The following is a 15,321-nucleotide window of genomic DNA, read 5'->3' on the forward strand; positions in this document are numbered from 1 at the left end:
ATCAACTTTTGGAGATTTACATTTGTGTTTGTAGTCCCTAGAGAGGAGTACAAAGGACGAAAGAGAAATGACGAAAGAAATAAATGACTTCAGGTCAGAAATAAAACAAGAAGCAAATAACTAATGAAATATTTGGAATGTGATTAAATAATACAACAAATCAGCAAATCATACTTTTGTTTAAGCAACAAACTTTACAGGATCGCACTCCAACACTGCAGGGGGCAGTAGTGCGCCGGAAACGGGATCATACGGGTATTCGCAAAAATTGCGCTTGTTTAACTTCTACGCATATTTACTGACGTAAAGCAGATTCTTTACCGGGGGTAGAGAAATATCGGGCGTAACCGCCGTCTGTGAATACTACTGAAGCTCGTTCATCGTGTGTCCGCCGTCGTGCGTCTATGCAGTTTTGTGTTAGCGCACATCAACCCAACACTGAGGCGGAAAACACGGAGAATAAGAAAGAAATGTTGTGCTAGCTGACTGTGTGCGGGTTAAGGCTTTATCCAACGATAAGAAACACTGGGAGTGAAGTAAGCGAGGTACGTGTTGTTGAATGCATTCTGTTATTGCTTAGTTTTACCTCTCACCCAATCGTTAGCCACCGTGCTAGCTTTAGCAGTTGGCGAAGTTGCCGCTTCCTCCACGCTTGGCCTAATTAATAACAGGTGCTGCGGCGTGAAGTACAATGTGTTACATGTAACATAATGTAGCCATTTATGAATGATATCCCGAGTTTACGCTGTTTCTGGACGAGCTAACAACAGTTAAACGCGGGCAAAGTTCGCCTTGCTGTTGCAGTTTTGTGCCATCCGGGAGGCCATGTTAGGCTAACCTAGCTAGCTCATCAACTGTGAGCACGAAGATGTTGAAGCTACACAGATGAGTTAATGTGAAATAAATGCATTTTCTACCGAATTAAGAAGCTAGTTTTTATTTTTGAAAGGCGTTTATGTCCAAGGCCATTCTATTTTCTAGACTTTGCAAGGCATTAAGCACACGCGTTCACTTTGTGGCTTCTGTTATTTAATCTGTGGGTTGCAGGAGCCAGACAAGGAATTCATGTGCCAGTGTAATATGCTTCTGATCAGTTTTTTGTTTCAGTTAAATTAAATGTAATTTGGGTTTTTTGACATGTAACGCCTCTCTCCTCAGGGTTTTGATTATATACAGTTATAATCAAAAACCTCACTTATTTTAATACCTTGGTTTTTGTCTTTGTTTTGGATAGTGAGGCACCATGGCAGCTGCCTTTCCTTACAGAGGGGTCCCTGCAGCGATGCCACCCGGTGTGCCACCAGGGGTACCAACTGCTGTGCCGCCTGGTGTGCCCCCTCCTGCACCTGTCCCAGACTACATGTCTGAGGAGAAATTACAAGAGAAGGGTATGTTGTTTGTATCCACTAAAGCGGGACTTCCATGTTTTGAGCTTTTAGCGAAGATGTTGTTCACAAATGGACAAGATTAACTTTGCGATTATTAAATGTCTTTCAACTCTACAGCAAGAAAATGGCAGCAGTTACAGGCAAAGCGCTACTCAGAAAAGAGAAAGTTTGGCTTTGTGGATGCTCAGAAGGAAGATATGCCACCTGAACATGTCCGCAAGATCATCAGGGACCATGGAGACATGACCAATAGAAAGTTTCGCCATGACAAGAGGGTCTACCTTGGGTAAAGATGACTCCTTTATCCCTTTTTAAAAGTCTTAACAAAAGTCGGTGTGTTTTCTTCTTGATAACATCTTCATATGCTTGTTCTGTGTCTGTTTGTTGAACAGTGCCCTCAAGTACATGCCCCATGCAGTGCTGAAGCTGTTGGAAAACATGCCGATGCCTTGGGAACAGATTCGAGATGTGCCCGTGCTTTATCACATCACTGGAGCCATTTCATTTGTCAATGAAATCCCTTGGGTCATTGAGCCAGTCTACATTTCACAGTGGGGGTAAGGGAGAGTTTCTACTGCTGAAAACTTTCAAGCCAACTGTGATCATTTCCATTCAATAAAATGTAAATTTGTCTCTTTCCCGATTTTAATCCCAGCACCATGTGGATCATGATGCGTCGTGAGAAAAGAGATCGTCGGCACTTCAAAAGAATGCGCTTTCCACCCTTTGATGATGAGGAGCCGCCACTGGACTACGCTGACAATATTCTTGATGTGGAACCCTTGGAGGCCATTCAGATGGAGCTTGATCCAGAGGAAGATGCTTCAGTTGTGGACTGGTTCTATGAACATCAGCCCCTCAAGGACACAGCCAAGTAAGCAGCCATGGCTCTCTTCACAGACAGGTTTACATATTCAACTGATATGTTGCTTAAAACATTAATTGATGATTTATCTTTGTCTTGCTCAGGTTTGTGAATGGGACCACCTATCGTCGTTGGCAGTTCACACTGCCTATGATGTCCACACTGTACCGTCTGGCCAATCAGCTTCTGACAGATCTGGTTGATAGAAACTACTTTTACCTCTTTGACCTGAAGGCTTTCTTCACATCCAAGGCTTTAAACATGGCCATCCCTGGAGGACCAAAGTTTGAGCCGTTGGTCAGAGACATCAACCTCCAGTATGTTCTTTTGCCCTTTTATAAAATGAATATTCTAAAGACTTATTGTTATTAATGTTAATAAAGTGCAGAATTTAAATGTTTCTTGTAATTGTTTGATATTGCTGTTTGATTCCAAACATAATGTGAAAATAGAAGCTGGCGTTTTTGTGTCCTAACTGGTTTCTCTGTATCCTCTGTAGGGATGAAGACTGGAACGAGTTCAACGACATCAACAAAATCATCATCCGACAGCCCATCAGGACAGAGTACAAAATCGCCTTCCCCTACCTGTACAACAATTTGCCCCACCACGTCCACCTCACCTGGTGAGAACTGCTGTTTACTTGAAATACCGGCTGACTGAAAAATCCTTTTTCATTCAAGACAGGAGAGACATTCATCGCTTATAAACCTCATAGATTTGTTTTATTTTTCATAATGGCTATATAAAAGCAACACTTCTGACGTTTTGGTTTTGGTTTTTTTTTTTCCTAGGTACCACACACCAAATGTGGTTTTTATCAAAACAGAAGACCCCGATCTTCCTGCATTTTACTTTGACCCACTGATCAACCCCATTTCACACAGACATTCTGTTAAGGTAAGTGTTGCACATTATCTACTTGTCTCCCTTTGGTGAATAACACCCCGCATCAAAGTCCTCTTACAAAGGCGCACTTGCATTGGACTGCTTGCCTGTGCGTAAGAACTGGAGGAATAGTAAAATGAATGGTGACTTGTTATTATTGGCTGCAGCTGCAGATCACCTTCACCATTCAGATAACTCTTCTAGTTATTTTATAGTCTGTTGAATTCCAGCCCTTCTGCCCTTTAAAAGTGATTCATTGTTTTTCCCGTCACCTCTCAGAGTCAGGAGCCTCTGCCAGATGATGATGAGGAGTTTGAGCTTGCTGAGTTTGTGGAACCCTTCCTCAAAGAAACCCCACTCTACACAGACAACACAGCCAATGGCATTGCTCTCCTGTGGGCGCCGAGACCCTTCAACCTCAGATCTGGCCGAACAAGACGTGCCATCGATATCCCCCTGATCAAGAACTGGTGAGCAAACTGTGAAGCTGTTAGGACAGGAGTAAATCTGAAGTACTTTACTGTTTGAAGAGATGTTGGCTGTGTGGAAGATTTTGTTTTGCATTAGGGTTAAAATTAAAAAAAAAAAAAAAGAAGTCTGATAAGTATTAAACATATGTTGCTAAAATATTTTATAGGTACCGCGAGCATTGCCCTGCTGGACAGCCAGTGAAAGTACGTGTGTCATACCAGAAACTGCTGAAGTACTACGTGCTCAATGCTCTCAAACACAGACCACCCAAGGCCCAGAAGAAGAGGTGTGCATCCTTGGATTTATTTTGATATCCTGCTTTCATGCATTTTTAATTAAACCTTTATTTATTTTGCTCATTATCCAAGTTCATCTGTAAAAGTTATCCCTCTGTTGTCTTGTAGATACCTATTCCGCTCCTTTAAGGCCACAAAGTTCTTCCAGTCCACAAAGCTGGATTGGGTGGAGGTTGGCCTGCAGGTTTGCAGACAGGGCTACAACATGCTCAATCTGCTCATCCATCGTAAGAACCTCAACTACCTGCATCTGGACTACAACTTCAACCTGAAGCCTGTCAAGACACTGACCACAAAGGTACAATCTGCAGAGCAGGATCTAACTTCACATTTTGTTTTTGTTAAGTGTCTGACTGTATTCTAGTATGAAAGTGCACTTCTTTTGACCATTGCTGACCTATGACTGTTTTGTTTTTTGTTTTTTGTTTTTTTGTTTTGTTGCCTCCTTCAGGAGAGAAAGAAGTCGCGATTCGGCAATGCCTTTCATCTGTGCAGAGAGGTTCTCCGTCTAAGCAAGCTGGTGGTTGACAGCCACGTGCAGTACAGACTGGGAAATGTTGATGCCTTCCAGGTTAGTTGTGAAGTGGAAATTGGCCAGGCGTTGCTTTCACAGGGTAGCGGTAAAAGCGCTCTTTAATGAAAAGCAGTGTAAAATGCAAGGATGTATCTTTTGTATTGATAAAGGATTTTGGGAAATCTTTTTCATGTTCATAAGATTAAAACATGATTTTATTTGAAATTTTTTTTTCAGTAGTTATTTTTATGTATTGATTTGCACACGTGACCAACCTCAAAGGTGTGTTTCTGTGTTGCAGTTGGCTGATGGACTGCAGTACATCTTCGCTCATGTGGGTCAGCTCACAGGCATGTACCGGTACAAGTACAAGCTGATGAGACAAATCCGGATGTGCAAAGACCTGAAGCATCTCATCTACTACCGTTTCAATACCGTGAGTAATTGCCTAATGTTAACAATTTGCACACTTAAGGTGAAGCTGTTTTCTGTATAAATATTTTCCCACAATCACATTTAAGTTTTAATCTTGTCTGTGTTTTCAGGGTCCTGTGGGCAAGGGTCCAGGTTGTGGCTTCTGGGCCCCTGGTTGGAGGGTGTGGCTGTTCTTCATGAGGGGCATCACCCCCCTGTTGGAGCGGTGGCTCGGAAATCTGCTGGCCAGACAGTTTGAAGGTCTGAACATACATATTTTACTTGTGTGATTCTCTGACACAATCAGAGTTATTCTCTGAGGGAAACTGTAGCAGTTTCAGCAGCAGCGGCGGTTCTGCTTTGATTTCCTCTGCAGGACGTCACTCGAAGGGTGTTGCAAAGACTGTGACCAAACAGCGTGTGGAGTCTCACTTTGACCTGGAGTTGCGTGCGGCTGTGATGCATGACATCTTGGACATGATGCCTGAGGGGATCAAACAGAACAAGGCCAGAACCATCCTGCAGCACCTCAGCGAGTCCTGGAGGTGCTGGAAAGCAAACATCCCATGGAAGGTCAGGTCTCCTCAGGAATTTTTTGACATTTGAGTGTCTTGTTACGTTTGAATTTATGGCCTGTGGTTTGAAAAATAAGGATTTGTGAAATTCTTGGTAACATGAATAAAATATCAGGTAATTGGATAATAAAGGGAACAGTATTGAAAGCACTGATTAGATATTGGAACAACTTCACAAAGATACTACAAACATCGTTAAAAATTAGAATTTAAGTGAGAAGAAAATATCTAATGTTATCTTTTTCTTTCACTTTAGGTACCTGGATTGCCTACTCCTATTGAGAACATGATTCTGCGATACGTGAAGGCCAAAGCTGACTGGTGGACCAACACAGCCCACTACAACCGTGAGCGAATCCGTCGCGGAGCCACTGTGGATAAGACGGTGTGCAAGAAAAACCTGGGCAGACTGACCCGTCTGTACCTGAAAGCTGAACAGGAGAGACAGCACAACTACCTGAAGGTAATACTCTAAGAAGAAATCTTAAAAAAAGAACTCTAGTAAAGTCCCTGCATTGTCAACGCATTTAAGGTGAAATGATGATTGTTGTCCTCCTACAAAGGCGCACTTGCATTGGACTGCCTGCCTGTGCGTAAGAACTGGAGGAATATTAAAGTGAATAGTGGTTCTTTGATTGCTGGTTGCGTTTGCCACTGGCCCTTTGCTATTCAGACACTTTTCTGATTATTACATGATGTTATAATATATGAAAACAGGTCTCATTGTATCTCTGTATCAAAGGTAAAAATGGCTGCATCCTTTAGTTTTTTTGCCATATAATTGAAAGTGTGTGTATTCTGTTTACAGGATGGTCCCTACATCACTGCAGAAGAGGCCGTGGCCATTTACACCACCACTGTGCACTGGCTGGAGAGTCGGCGCTTCTCACCAATCCCGTTCCCCCCACTGTCTTACAAACATGACACCAAGCTGCTCATCCTGGCGCTGGAGAGGCTCAAAGAAGCCTACAGGTAAGCAAGCTGAGAACATTGCCTTTAACTTTAGCGATGCATATTTTCTCACATCAGGCAGCAGAATTGCCAGAGTATGTTTTGCTTATTATTAATTTGTTTCCATGTCCACTCTAAATCCTTCCAGCGTGAAGTCTCGTCTGAACCAGAGTCAGAGGGAGGAGCTCGGGCTCATAGAGCAGGCCTACGACAACCCTCACGAGGCTCTTTCCAGGATCAAGCGTCACCTGCTAACACAGAGAGCCTTCAAAGAGGTCAGGGAGAAGATGTGTGGATACTTTCTAAGAGTTTCATTTAGTTAACAGGGATGTTTCTGGCTTTAAACAGTAGACAAGAACACTAGAAGAAAATTGCTCTAATTTATTTTTTTTGTTTCACTGGTCAGTTTACAAACATAAGTAACATAAATGTGAGGCAGTATTTCCTAGCTTCTGTGTAGATACATAGTTACTGGGATGTCGTTTTGGGAAACCACCAGAAGAATTGATTTCTGTTACAGCCTTGAGTTTCTCTGTTGTAAAAGTCTTTCTTCTCATCACATCCGTTTGTTAGTTTCTAAGTGACTACTTCTTTTGCAGGTGGGCATCGAGTTCATGGACTTGTACAGCCACCTGGTGCCAGTGTATGATGTGGAGCCCCTGGAGAAGATAACTGATGCCTACCTGGACCAGTACCTGTGGTATGAAGCAGACAAGAGACGCCTGTTCCCACCCTGGATCAAACCTGCTGATACAGAACCACCACCGCTGCTGGTCTACAAGTGGTGCCAAGGTAAGACTCGAATATAGCTGATTGTGTTGTGTAGTATCTCAGAAAGGATCCAGAATACAATATAATCTCAGTTTGAATAACATTGTGGGCAAATGTGATGACATTTTCAGCTTTATTTAAATGCTCCTTTATTCTATTCAGGCATCAACAACTTGCAGGACGTGTGGGAGACTGGAGAAGGAGAGTGCAACGTGATGCTCGAGTCCCGCTATGAGAAGATGTACGAGAAGATTGATCTGACATTGCTCAACAGGCTGCTGCGTCTTATCGTTGACCACAACATTGCTGATTACATGACAGCCAAGAACAACGTGGTCATCAACTACAAGGTAAGTGTGCTTATTTCTTTTCATATAGGAGTTTTAAAGATAACTGATTAGATTTATTTATTTTTTGAGTGTTTCTCTTCATCTTTATTCCTCTCACATAGGACATGAACCACACCAACTCTTACGGCATCATCAGGGGTCTCCAGTTTGCCTCGTTCATCGTGCAGTACTACGGTCTGGTGATGGACCTCCTGGTTCTCGGCCTGCACCGTGCCAGTGAGATGGCTGGTCCCCCTCAGATGCCCAACGACTTCCTCAGTTTTCAAGACACTGCCACGGAGAGCGCTCACCCAATCCGACTGTACTGCCGCTACATCGACCGCATCCACATCTTCTTCAGGTAGGATTGCACTAAGTGATAAGATGACATTTTCTCACTTGTTTGTTTTTACACATTTAAGTGATGTCACTGTTTTTGTGGCTCTAGATTCTCTGCTGATGAGGCCAGGGACCTGATTCAGAGGTATCTGACAGAGCACCCGGACCCCAACAACGAGAACATTGTGGGTTACAACAATAAGAAGTGCTGGCCTCGTGATGCCCGGATGAGGCTGATGAAGCATGATGTGAATCTGTGAGTTTTTCTTTCAACCTTTCACTCTTAAGCTTGTAGATTATTGTTATGTAGATCTAATCTTTGTTGAATATTGCACATAACGAAAATTAGACTTTATGAAAAATGGCTTGAACTTGCCAAATAATCTTCCCAGTGGACGCGCAGTGTTCTGGGACATCAAGAATCGCCTGCCCAGGTCTGTGACCACAGTCCAGTGGGAGAACAGCTTTGTGTCCGTGTACAGCAAAGACAACCCCAACCTGCTCTTCAACATGTGTGGGTTTGAGTGCCGCATCCTTCCCAAGTGTCGCACCAGCTATGAGGAGTTCACTCACAAGGATGGTGTCTGGAACCTGCAGAATGAGGTGAAATTTATAATGCTAACAAACCTGCTGCTATAGTGTCTGGAAAACAAATTAAAGAGACTTTCCCTTTTTTGATTAAATGGGCTTGAAGTTCACATTTGTATTTATTTGTTCAGGTGACCAAAGAGAGGACAGCACAGTGTTTCCTGCGGGTGGATGATGAGTCAATGCAGCGTTTTCACAACAGAGTGCGTCAGATCCTGATGGCCTCTGGATCCACCACATTCACCAAGGTTAACAGAGATCTTGCTTTTTATAAACTAGAGTATTATTGTTACATTCATTGATCCTTTTATAGCTGCATTTAGATCAAGGAAAACTTACTACTTTCTCCATTTTTAATCTTCAGATTGTGAATAAGTGGAACACAGCTCTGATTGGTCTGATGACCTACTTCCGTGAGGCTGTGGTAAATACACAGGAGCTACTGGACCTGCTGGTGAAGTGTGAGAACAAGATTCAGACACGTATTAAGATTGGTCTCAACTCCAAAATGCCTAGCCGCTTCCCTCCCGTGGTCTTCTACACTCCCAAAGAGTTGGGCGGTCTCGGCATGTTGTCCATGGGCCACGTGCTTATCCCGCAGTCAGACCTGAGGTAGGTCTCCTTGCAGATCTGTGTGAACTTCTAGTCTGTAAATTCATTCAGCTGTGGTGTCTTAACCAATCACACACTCATTTGTCTCACTCTTTAACAGGTGGTCCAAGCAGACAGATGTGGGCATCACCCACTTCAGGTCTGGAATGAGCCACGAAGAAGACCAGCTGATCCCTAACTTGTATCGTTACATTCAGCCGTGGGAGAGCGAGTTTATCGACTCTCAGAGGGTCTGGGCTGAGTATGCGCTCAAGAGACAGGAGGCCATTGCCCAGAACAGGTAGAGCAGATTACTCTTATCTGATTTGGACTCACTGCAGCTAGTTTAGACACCATAATAACCAGTGTTTCATCTTTATTCCAGGCGTCTAACTCTGGAGGATTTGGAGGACTCCTGGGACAGAGGAATCCCCAGGATCAACACTCTTTTCCAGAAGGACAGACACACACTGGCCTATGACAAAGGCTGGAGAGTCAGAACTGACTTTAAACAGTACCAGGTATGATGGAGACAGTGATGTGCAAAGAGCAGAAGTGTTAAGATTCTACATAAAAACATGAAGTGCCTTTTAATAATTCAGGCATTCTAAGTAAACTCAAGCAGATTAAAAATATTTGGGACTCTTGGTCTCAGTTGCACTCTGCAGCAGTTGTGTTGACTTTAATGGTTTACTGATCAACAAGACTGTTTACAGTTTTATTTGTAATGCACGTGTCTGTATGCTATTACATGATGTTTATCATTTAGCTATTTCCAGCTATTGATTGTATTTTCTTCCTTGGTTGGTTGCAGGTGCTGAAGCAGAATCCGTTCTGGTGGACACACCAGAGACACGATGGCAAACTGTGGAACCTGAACAACTACCGCACAGACATGATCCAGGCGCTCGGTGGCGTGGAGGGCATTCTGGAGCACACACTCTTCAAAGGCACTTATTTCCCCACCTGGGAGGGTCTCTTCTGGTGAGAGCACTTTAAATGTTTACAGGAATTAATTATATTGCAAGCATCACACAATAGACTTTACACTTGGCTCACTTTGTGTGCTTTTCTCGATACACTTGGGGAGTGTATAACTGCCAGGAAACTAATTTGTCATAAATTTAATTAATTGCCTTTAAAAACAGATTCTCTCTCTGTGCGTTTTAGGGAAAAAGCCAGTGGCTTTGAGGAGTCCATGAAATGGAAGAAGCTGACTAATGCCCAGAGATCTGGTCTCAACCAAATCCCCAACCGTCGTTTCACTCTTTGGTGGTCACCCACCATCAACAGAGCCAACGTAAGTACAACCAGGAACCAGAGAGGAAAAGAAACATCTTACAGAACATATGAGTCTTTGTTGTGTAGGAAAACTAAAGAATGTCTGTAGTGGCTTAAAGTTTGTATGTTTTTGTTTCTAGGTGTATGTGGGTTTCCAAGTGCAGCTTGACCTGACAGGAATCTTCATGCACGGCAAGATCCCAACGCTGAAGATCTCCCTCATTCAGATCTTCAGGGCTCACTTGTGGCAGAAGATCCATGAGAGCATTGTCATGGATCTCTGTCAGGTAGGTTCTGTTCATTTACCAAACTTTTTCCTCAGCACGGGAATTATTGTGCAAGTCAGAACGTAAATTTGTATGTTTTTTCTGATTCTGGTTTTCAGGTGTTTGACCAGGAGTTGGATGCTCTGGAAATTGAGACTGTGCAGAAGGAGACCATCCACCCCAGGAAGTCCTACAAGATGAACTCATCTTGTGCTGACATACTTCTCTTTGCATCATACAAGTGGAACGTCTCCCGGCCTTCTCTGCTTGCTGACTCAAAGTATGACTTTTAGCATGATTTTAAGTTTTTTAGGGGATGAAACATTAGTTTATAATAGAATAATGAGGTCCAAAACAGAAAAGTGAAAATCTTGTTTAAATTGAAATGTTCACTTCCTCCTGCAGGGACGTGATGGACAGCACCACCACACAGAAGTACTGGATTGACATTCAGCTCCGATGGGGTGACTATGACTCCCATGACATCGAGCGCTATGCCAGGGCCAAGTTCCTCGACTACACCACAGACAACATGAGTATCTACCCCTCTCCCACTGGGGTGCTCATTGCTATTGATCTGGCCTACAACCTCCACAGGTTAGTATTGTCTAAGGGCCAGGTTTTGAGCACTGTCTTGTTTGAAGATAAGAATCTTGTTTCCCATCTTTAAGCATCTACTTAAACCCAGCATTTTATGTGTTCTTGTTTTGTAGTGCGTATGGTAACTGGTTCCCTGGAGGCAAGCCTTTGATCCAGCAGGCCATGGCTAAGATCATGAAGGCCAACCCTGCCCTGTATGTGCTCAGGGAACGCATCCGCAAAGGTCTGCAGCTGTACTCCTCTGAGCCCACTGAGCCGTACCTGTCCTCACAGAACTACGGTGAACTGTTCTCCAACCAGATCATCTGGTTTGTGGATGACACGAATGTCTACAGAGTCACTATCCACAAGGTAAAAGGGTGTTTTTGTAATTCTAGGAAAGTAAAGTGTATTTTGCTTTTGAGGAGTAGTAGTAGTAGTAGTAGTAATAATAATATAAAAAAAAAAATGCAAAAAATGTAGTCACAAGTATTCTCCACCTATTTCAACAGACCTTTGAGGGTAACTTGACCACGAAGCCCATCAATGGAGCCATTTTCATCTTCAACCCGAGGACCGGTCAGCTCTTCCTCAAAATCATTCACACCTCTGTGTGGGCTGGGCAGAAACGTCTGGGACAGGTACATCCCTTACTCTCAGAAATACAGCATAGCTTGTGGCAGAGATATGAAATATAAGGCTTTAGTTAGTAAGTTACTTATTTATTTATTTTTATCAAAGGTGTTTAACTTGATTTATTATTATTTTTTTTTATCTCTGTAGCTGGCCAAGTGGAAAACAGCTGAGGAAGTGGCTGCTTTGATTCGTTCCCTCCCAGTGGAGGAGCAGCCAAAACAGATCATTGTGACCAGGAAGGGCATGCTCGACCCTCTGGAGGTGAGACTCTTTATGCTAATAAAACTTTAGAAGATTAGCTCAGTGTAATATTTCAGAGGTGAAACCAGACTGCAGCACTTTTCCAGTTTGTGATGCATTGTTCTCCCTGTGCAGGTCCACTTGCTTGACTTCCCCAACATTGTGATCAAAGGCTCGGAGTTGCAGCTGCCCTTCCAGGCCTGTCTGAAAGTGGAGAAGTTTGGAGACCTGATCCTGAAGGCTACAGAACCACAGATGGTGCTGTTCAACCTTTATGATGACTGGCTGAAGACAATCTCGTCCTACACAGTGAGTTTCACACCAGGGTTGTAATTGTTTTACAATGATGGTGGTTTTTTGTTAAAGCCCCCTTACTCCCTTCCCTGTGTAAGTAGTTTTTGTTTGGTTGTCTGCTCCGTAGGCCTTCTCTCGACTTATCCTGATCCTCAGAGCGCTCCACGTCAACAATGACCGTGCCAAGGTGATCCTTAAACCTGACAAAACAACTATCACCGAGCCCCATCACATTTGGCCCACGCTCACTGATGAGGAGTGGATCAAGGTGGAAGTGCAACTCAAAGATCTCATTTTGGCTGATTATGGCAAAAAGAACAAGTAAGTCTTCAGTTTGAGTTCCCAAGTTTTGCACAAACTAATTGCTGTATGTACCTCAAATAGCTGCTTGTTTTCTGTAACTTGGAGCTAAATATAACCAGTTTTGTGGTCAATACTTCCTGTGTCTCCTTTCAGTGTGAACGTAGCTTCACTGACCCAGTCTGAGATCCGTGACATCATCCTGGGAATGGAGATCTCAGCTCCGTCTCAACAGCGCCAGCAAATTGCTGAGATCGAGAAACAGACCAAAGAACAGTCGCAGCTTACCGCCACACAGACCCGCACGGTCAACAAGCATGGAGACGAGATCATCACCTCCACCACCTCCAACTACGAGACCCAGACGTTCTCATCCAAGACTGAATGGAGAGTCAGGTATGAATGCAGCTTCTGTGGGGTTCAGACTTTGTTTTAAGAGTTCACTCGTGATTGAGTAAAATATGAAGACATAAATCATGTTTGTTTGTTGTTGTTTTTTTTTCTCCCCATGTCAGGGCCATATCTGCTGCGAACCTCCATCTCCGAACCAACCACATCTACGTCTCATCTGATGACATCAAGGAGACGGGTTACACCTACATCCTGCCCAAAAATGTCCTCAAGAAATTCATCTGCATCTCAGATCTGCGAGCACAGGTATGTATTCATCATATTACACATCACTTCATCAGCTGAGCCCATTGTAACAACATGCTCAGGTATATATGCTGACCATATTATTTTGTTCCAGATTGCAGGCTACCTGTATGGCACCAGCCCACCTGACAACCCCCAGGTGAAGGAGATCCGTTGTATTGTCATGGTGCCCCAGTGGGGGACTCACCAGACTGTCCACCTGCCCAACCAGCTGCCTGGTCATGAATACCTGAAAGTAAGTTCCGGTTTATTCTTAACAATTGATACACGATAGCGTTGCTGGCTGCTTTGTTCCAGCTTTAAAGCTTTATTTTTATTTTCCCTAAACAGGAAATGGAACCCCTTGGCTGGATTCACACGCAGCCCAATGAATCGCCGCAGCTGTCCCCACAGGATGTCACTACCCATGCCAAGATCATGGCTGATAACCCTTCATGGGATGGAGAAAAGACCATCATCATTACTTGCAGGTAGGCTTTATTACTTTGCTATGAAAAGAGTGTAGGAAGGTAAAATCTGTAGCAGTTTAAAAAAAAAACTAACTTGAATGGAGTTTAAAGTATTGCAAGTTCAATACGCAGTATAGTGATTCTGTTGGAAATCCATTTATTTATATTATAATTTTATTAAGAAACTCTTTAATTACTAAAATAAATTTTAAAAATGCACCAGACTCTTTAAAAGAAATTGTAGTTATAACTGTATTTTCAGACATAGTTGACTTGTACTTAAGAGTGTCTTGTCTGTGCTTTTCAGCTTCACCCCAGGTTCATGCACGCTCACAGCCTACAAGCTGACACCCAGCGGGTACGAATGGGGTCGCCAGAACACGGACAAGGGCAACAACCCCAAAGGTTACCTACCGTCTCACTATGAAAGAGTGCAGATGCTGCTGTCTGATCGTTTCCTGGGCTTCTTCATGGTACCTGGCCAGTGCTCCTGGAACTACAACTTCATGGGTCAGTATTCAAAGCTCTTGTATTTATATTAGTATTGCTTGCTATATATCTGTTGCCAAATCTGCCCTGAGTGCAACGTTTTGTTTTCTTGTTTTTTGAATGATCAGTAGGATACATTGATGTTTCCACTGCCCCAGTGTCTGTTTCATTGATTTTAGTGTGCAGATTTGCTTCACAATTATTTAGATCCAGGGATGTGAAACTCATTTTGCACTTTAACCTTAAATTGGCCGGACATTTAGGCAAAATGTGAAGACATTTAGCTAAACATTTAATCCCTGACATATTCTAATGTAAGATATACAACAGTATGCCTTCTTTTTCTACATGATAAATGTGTAAAATAACAAAATTAGTTCTGGTCGCTCGCCTTATGACACCCCTGCTCTAGTTATTTATATATGCTAATAATAAACCTGTCAATTCCCTTTACCACAGGCGTGCGCCACGATCCAAACATGAAGTACGACCTCCAGCTGGCCAACCCGAAGGAGTTCTACCACGAAGTCCACCGGCCCTCGCACTTCTTAAACTTTGCCTCTCTGCAGGAGGGCGAGATCTACAATGCCGACCGCGAGGACATGTACGCCTGAGGGCAGACGCGCTGCACTTGACCTGTTTCGTTGAAAGCTCTGTCAGAATTATGTGGCGCTCAGATTTCAGAACCTGTAATATTGCTATTGAAAAAGATGTAACTGTGATGATGGAATTCTTGTTTTGTTTTTTAATGTAAAGGCTTTAGGATCCTTTTTGATATTTGATATTACTCTACCCTCCCCTCTATTACAGTAAGGCTACTTCAGTCTTTGTGGCATCTCACATGTGCATTTGTGTAGTTTTCAGTACACAGTAATTTGGTATAATATTTGATCAGACCTCTGTTTAGGAAGGGGAAATGACATGCTTACTGTTCACTCTTTTGAGAATTGAAACTGAAAGTTGTTCTTTCATGCCAGTAACGCCCCATTATTACTGTGTTGTATGTCATACTGTACATCCTGTCACACCATAGCTTGAGTTTAAATAAAGATCTCAATTTTTATGAACAGTGTGGTGGTAATGTCAGGTTTGGGTTTTTTTGGCCCCCAGAGGGGAAGTGAGGCTGGACAGCGACTTTCTGGCTCACTTC

At 43.2% G+C, this 15,321-nt stretch overlaps 1 protein-coding gene across 2 annotated transcripts; it reads left to right on the forward strand.

Annotated features, from left to right (window-relative positions):
- Positions 1-323: 323 nt before the first annotated feature.
- prpf8 (pre-mRNA processing factor 8) lies at positions 324-15,243 on the forward strand. Of its 2 annotated transcripts, XM_040008516.1 has the most exons (43): positions 324-545; positions 1,235-1,388; positions 1,506-1,674; positions 1,781-1,945; positions 2,044-2,262; positions 2,358-2,570; positions 2,753-2,878; positions 3,048-3,153; positions 3,421-3,611; positions 3,779-3,898; positions 4,017-4,206; positions 4,360-4,479; positions 4,724-4,858; positions 4,968-5,097; positions 5,213-5,409; positions 5,668-5,874; positions 6,220-6,383; positions 6,511-6,637; positions 6,962-7,154; positions 7,296-7,483; positions 7,585-7,823; positions 7,911-8,057; positions 8,194-8,404; positions 8,521-8,637; positions 8,754-9,001; positions 9,102-9,281; positions 9,366-9,501; positions 9,795-9,964; positions 10,151-10,280; positions 10,402-10,548; positions 10,647-10,807; positions 10,933-11,124; positions 11,241-11,478; positions 11,619-11,747; positions 11,890-12,003; positions 12,118-12,291; positions 12,404-12,597; positions 12,733-12,972; positions 13,092-13,233; positions 13,328-13,468; positions 13,564-13,703; positions 13,990-14,192; positions 14,631-14,785. In XM_040008516.1, the coding sequence occupies exons 2-43, from the start codon at positions 1,244-1,246 to the stop codon at positions 14,783-14,785; spliced, it is 7,053 nt and encodes a 2,350-aa protein (XP_039864450.1). In that variant the 5' UTR covers positions 324-545; positions 1,235-1,243. The 2 variants fall into 2 exon arrangements, with proteins under 2 accessions (XP_039864450.1, XP_039864451.1); XM_040008517.1 differs by lacking the exon at positions 324-545 and having other exon boundaries at positions 1,244-1,388; positions 14,631-15,243.
- Positions 15,244-15,321: the final 78 nt, after the last annotated feature.

This window comes from Simochromis diagramma, unplaced genomic scaffold (genome assembly GCF_900408965.1).
Source record: "Simochromis diagramma unplaced genomic scaffold, fSimDia1.1 OVJJ01000344.1, whole genome shotgun sequence".
Lineage (NCBI taxonomy): Eukaryota > Metazoa > Chordata > Actinopteri > Cichliformes > Cichlidae > Simochromis > Simochromis diagramma.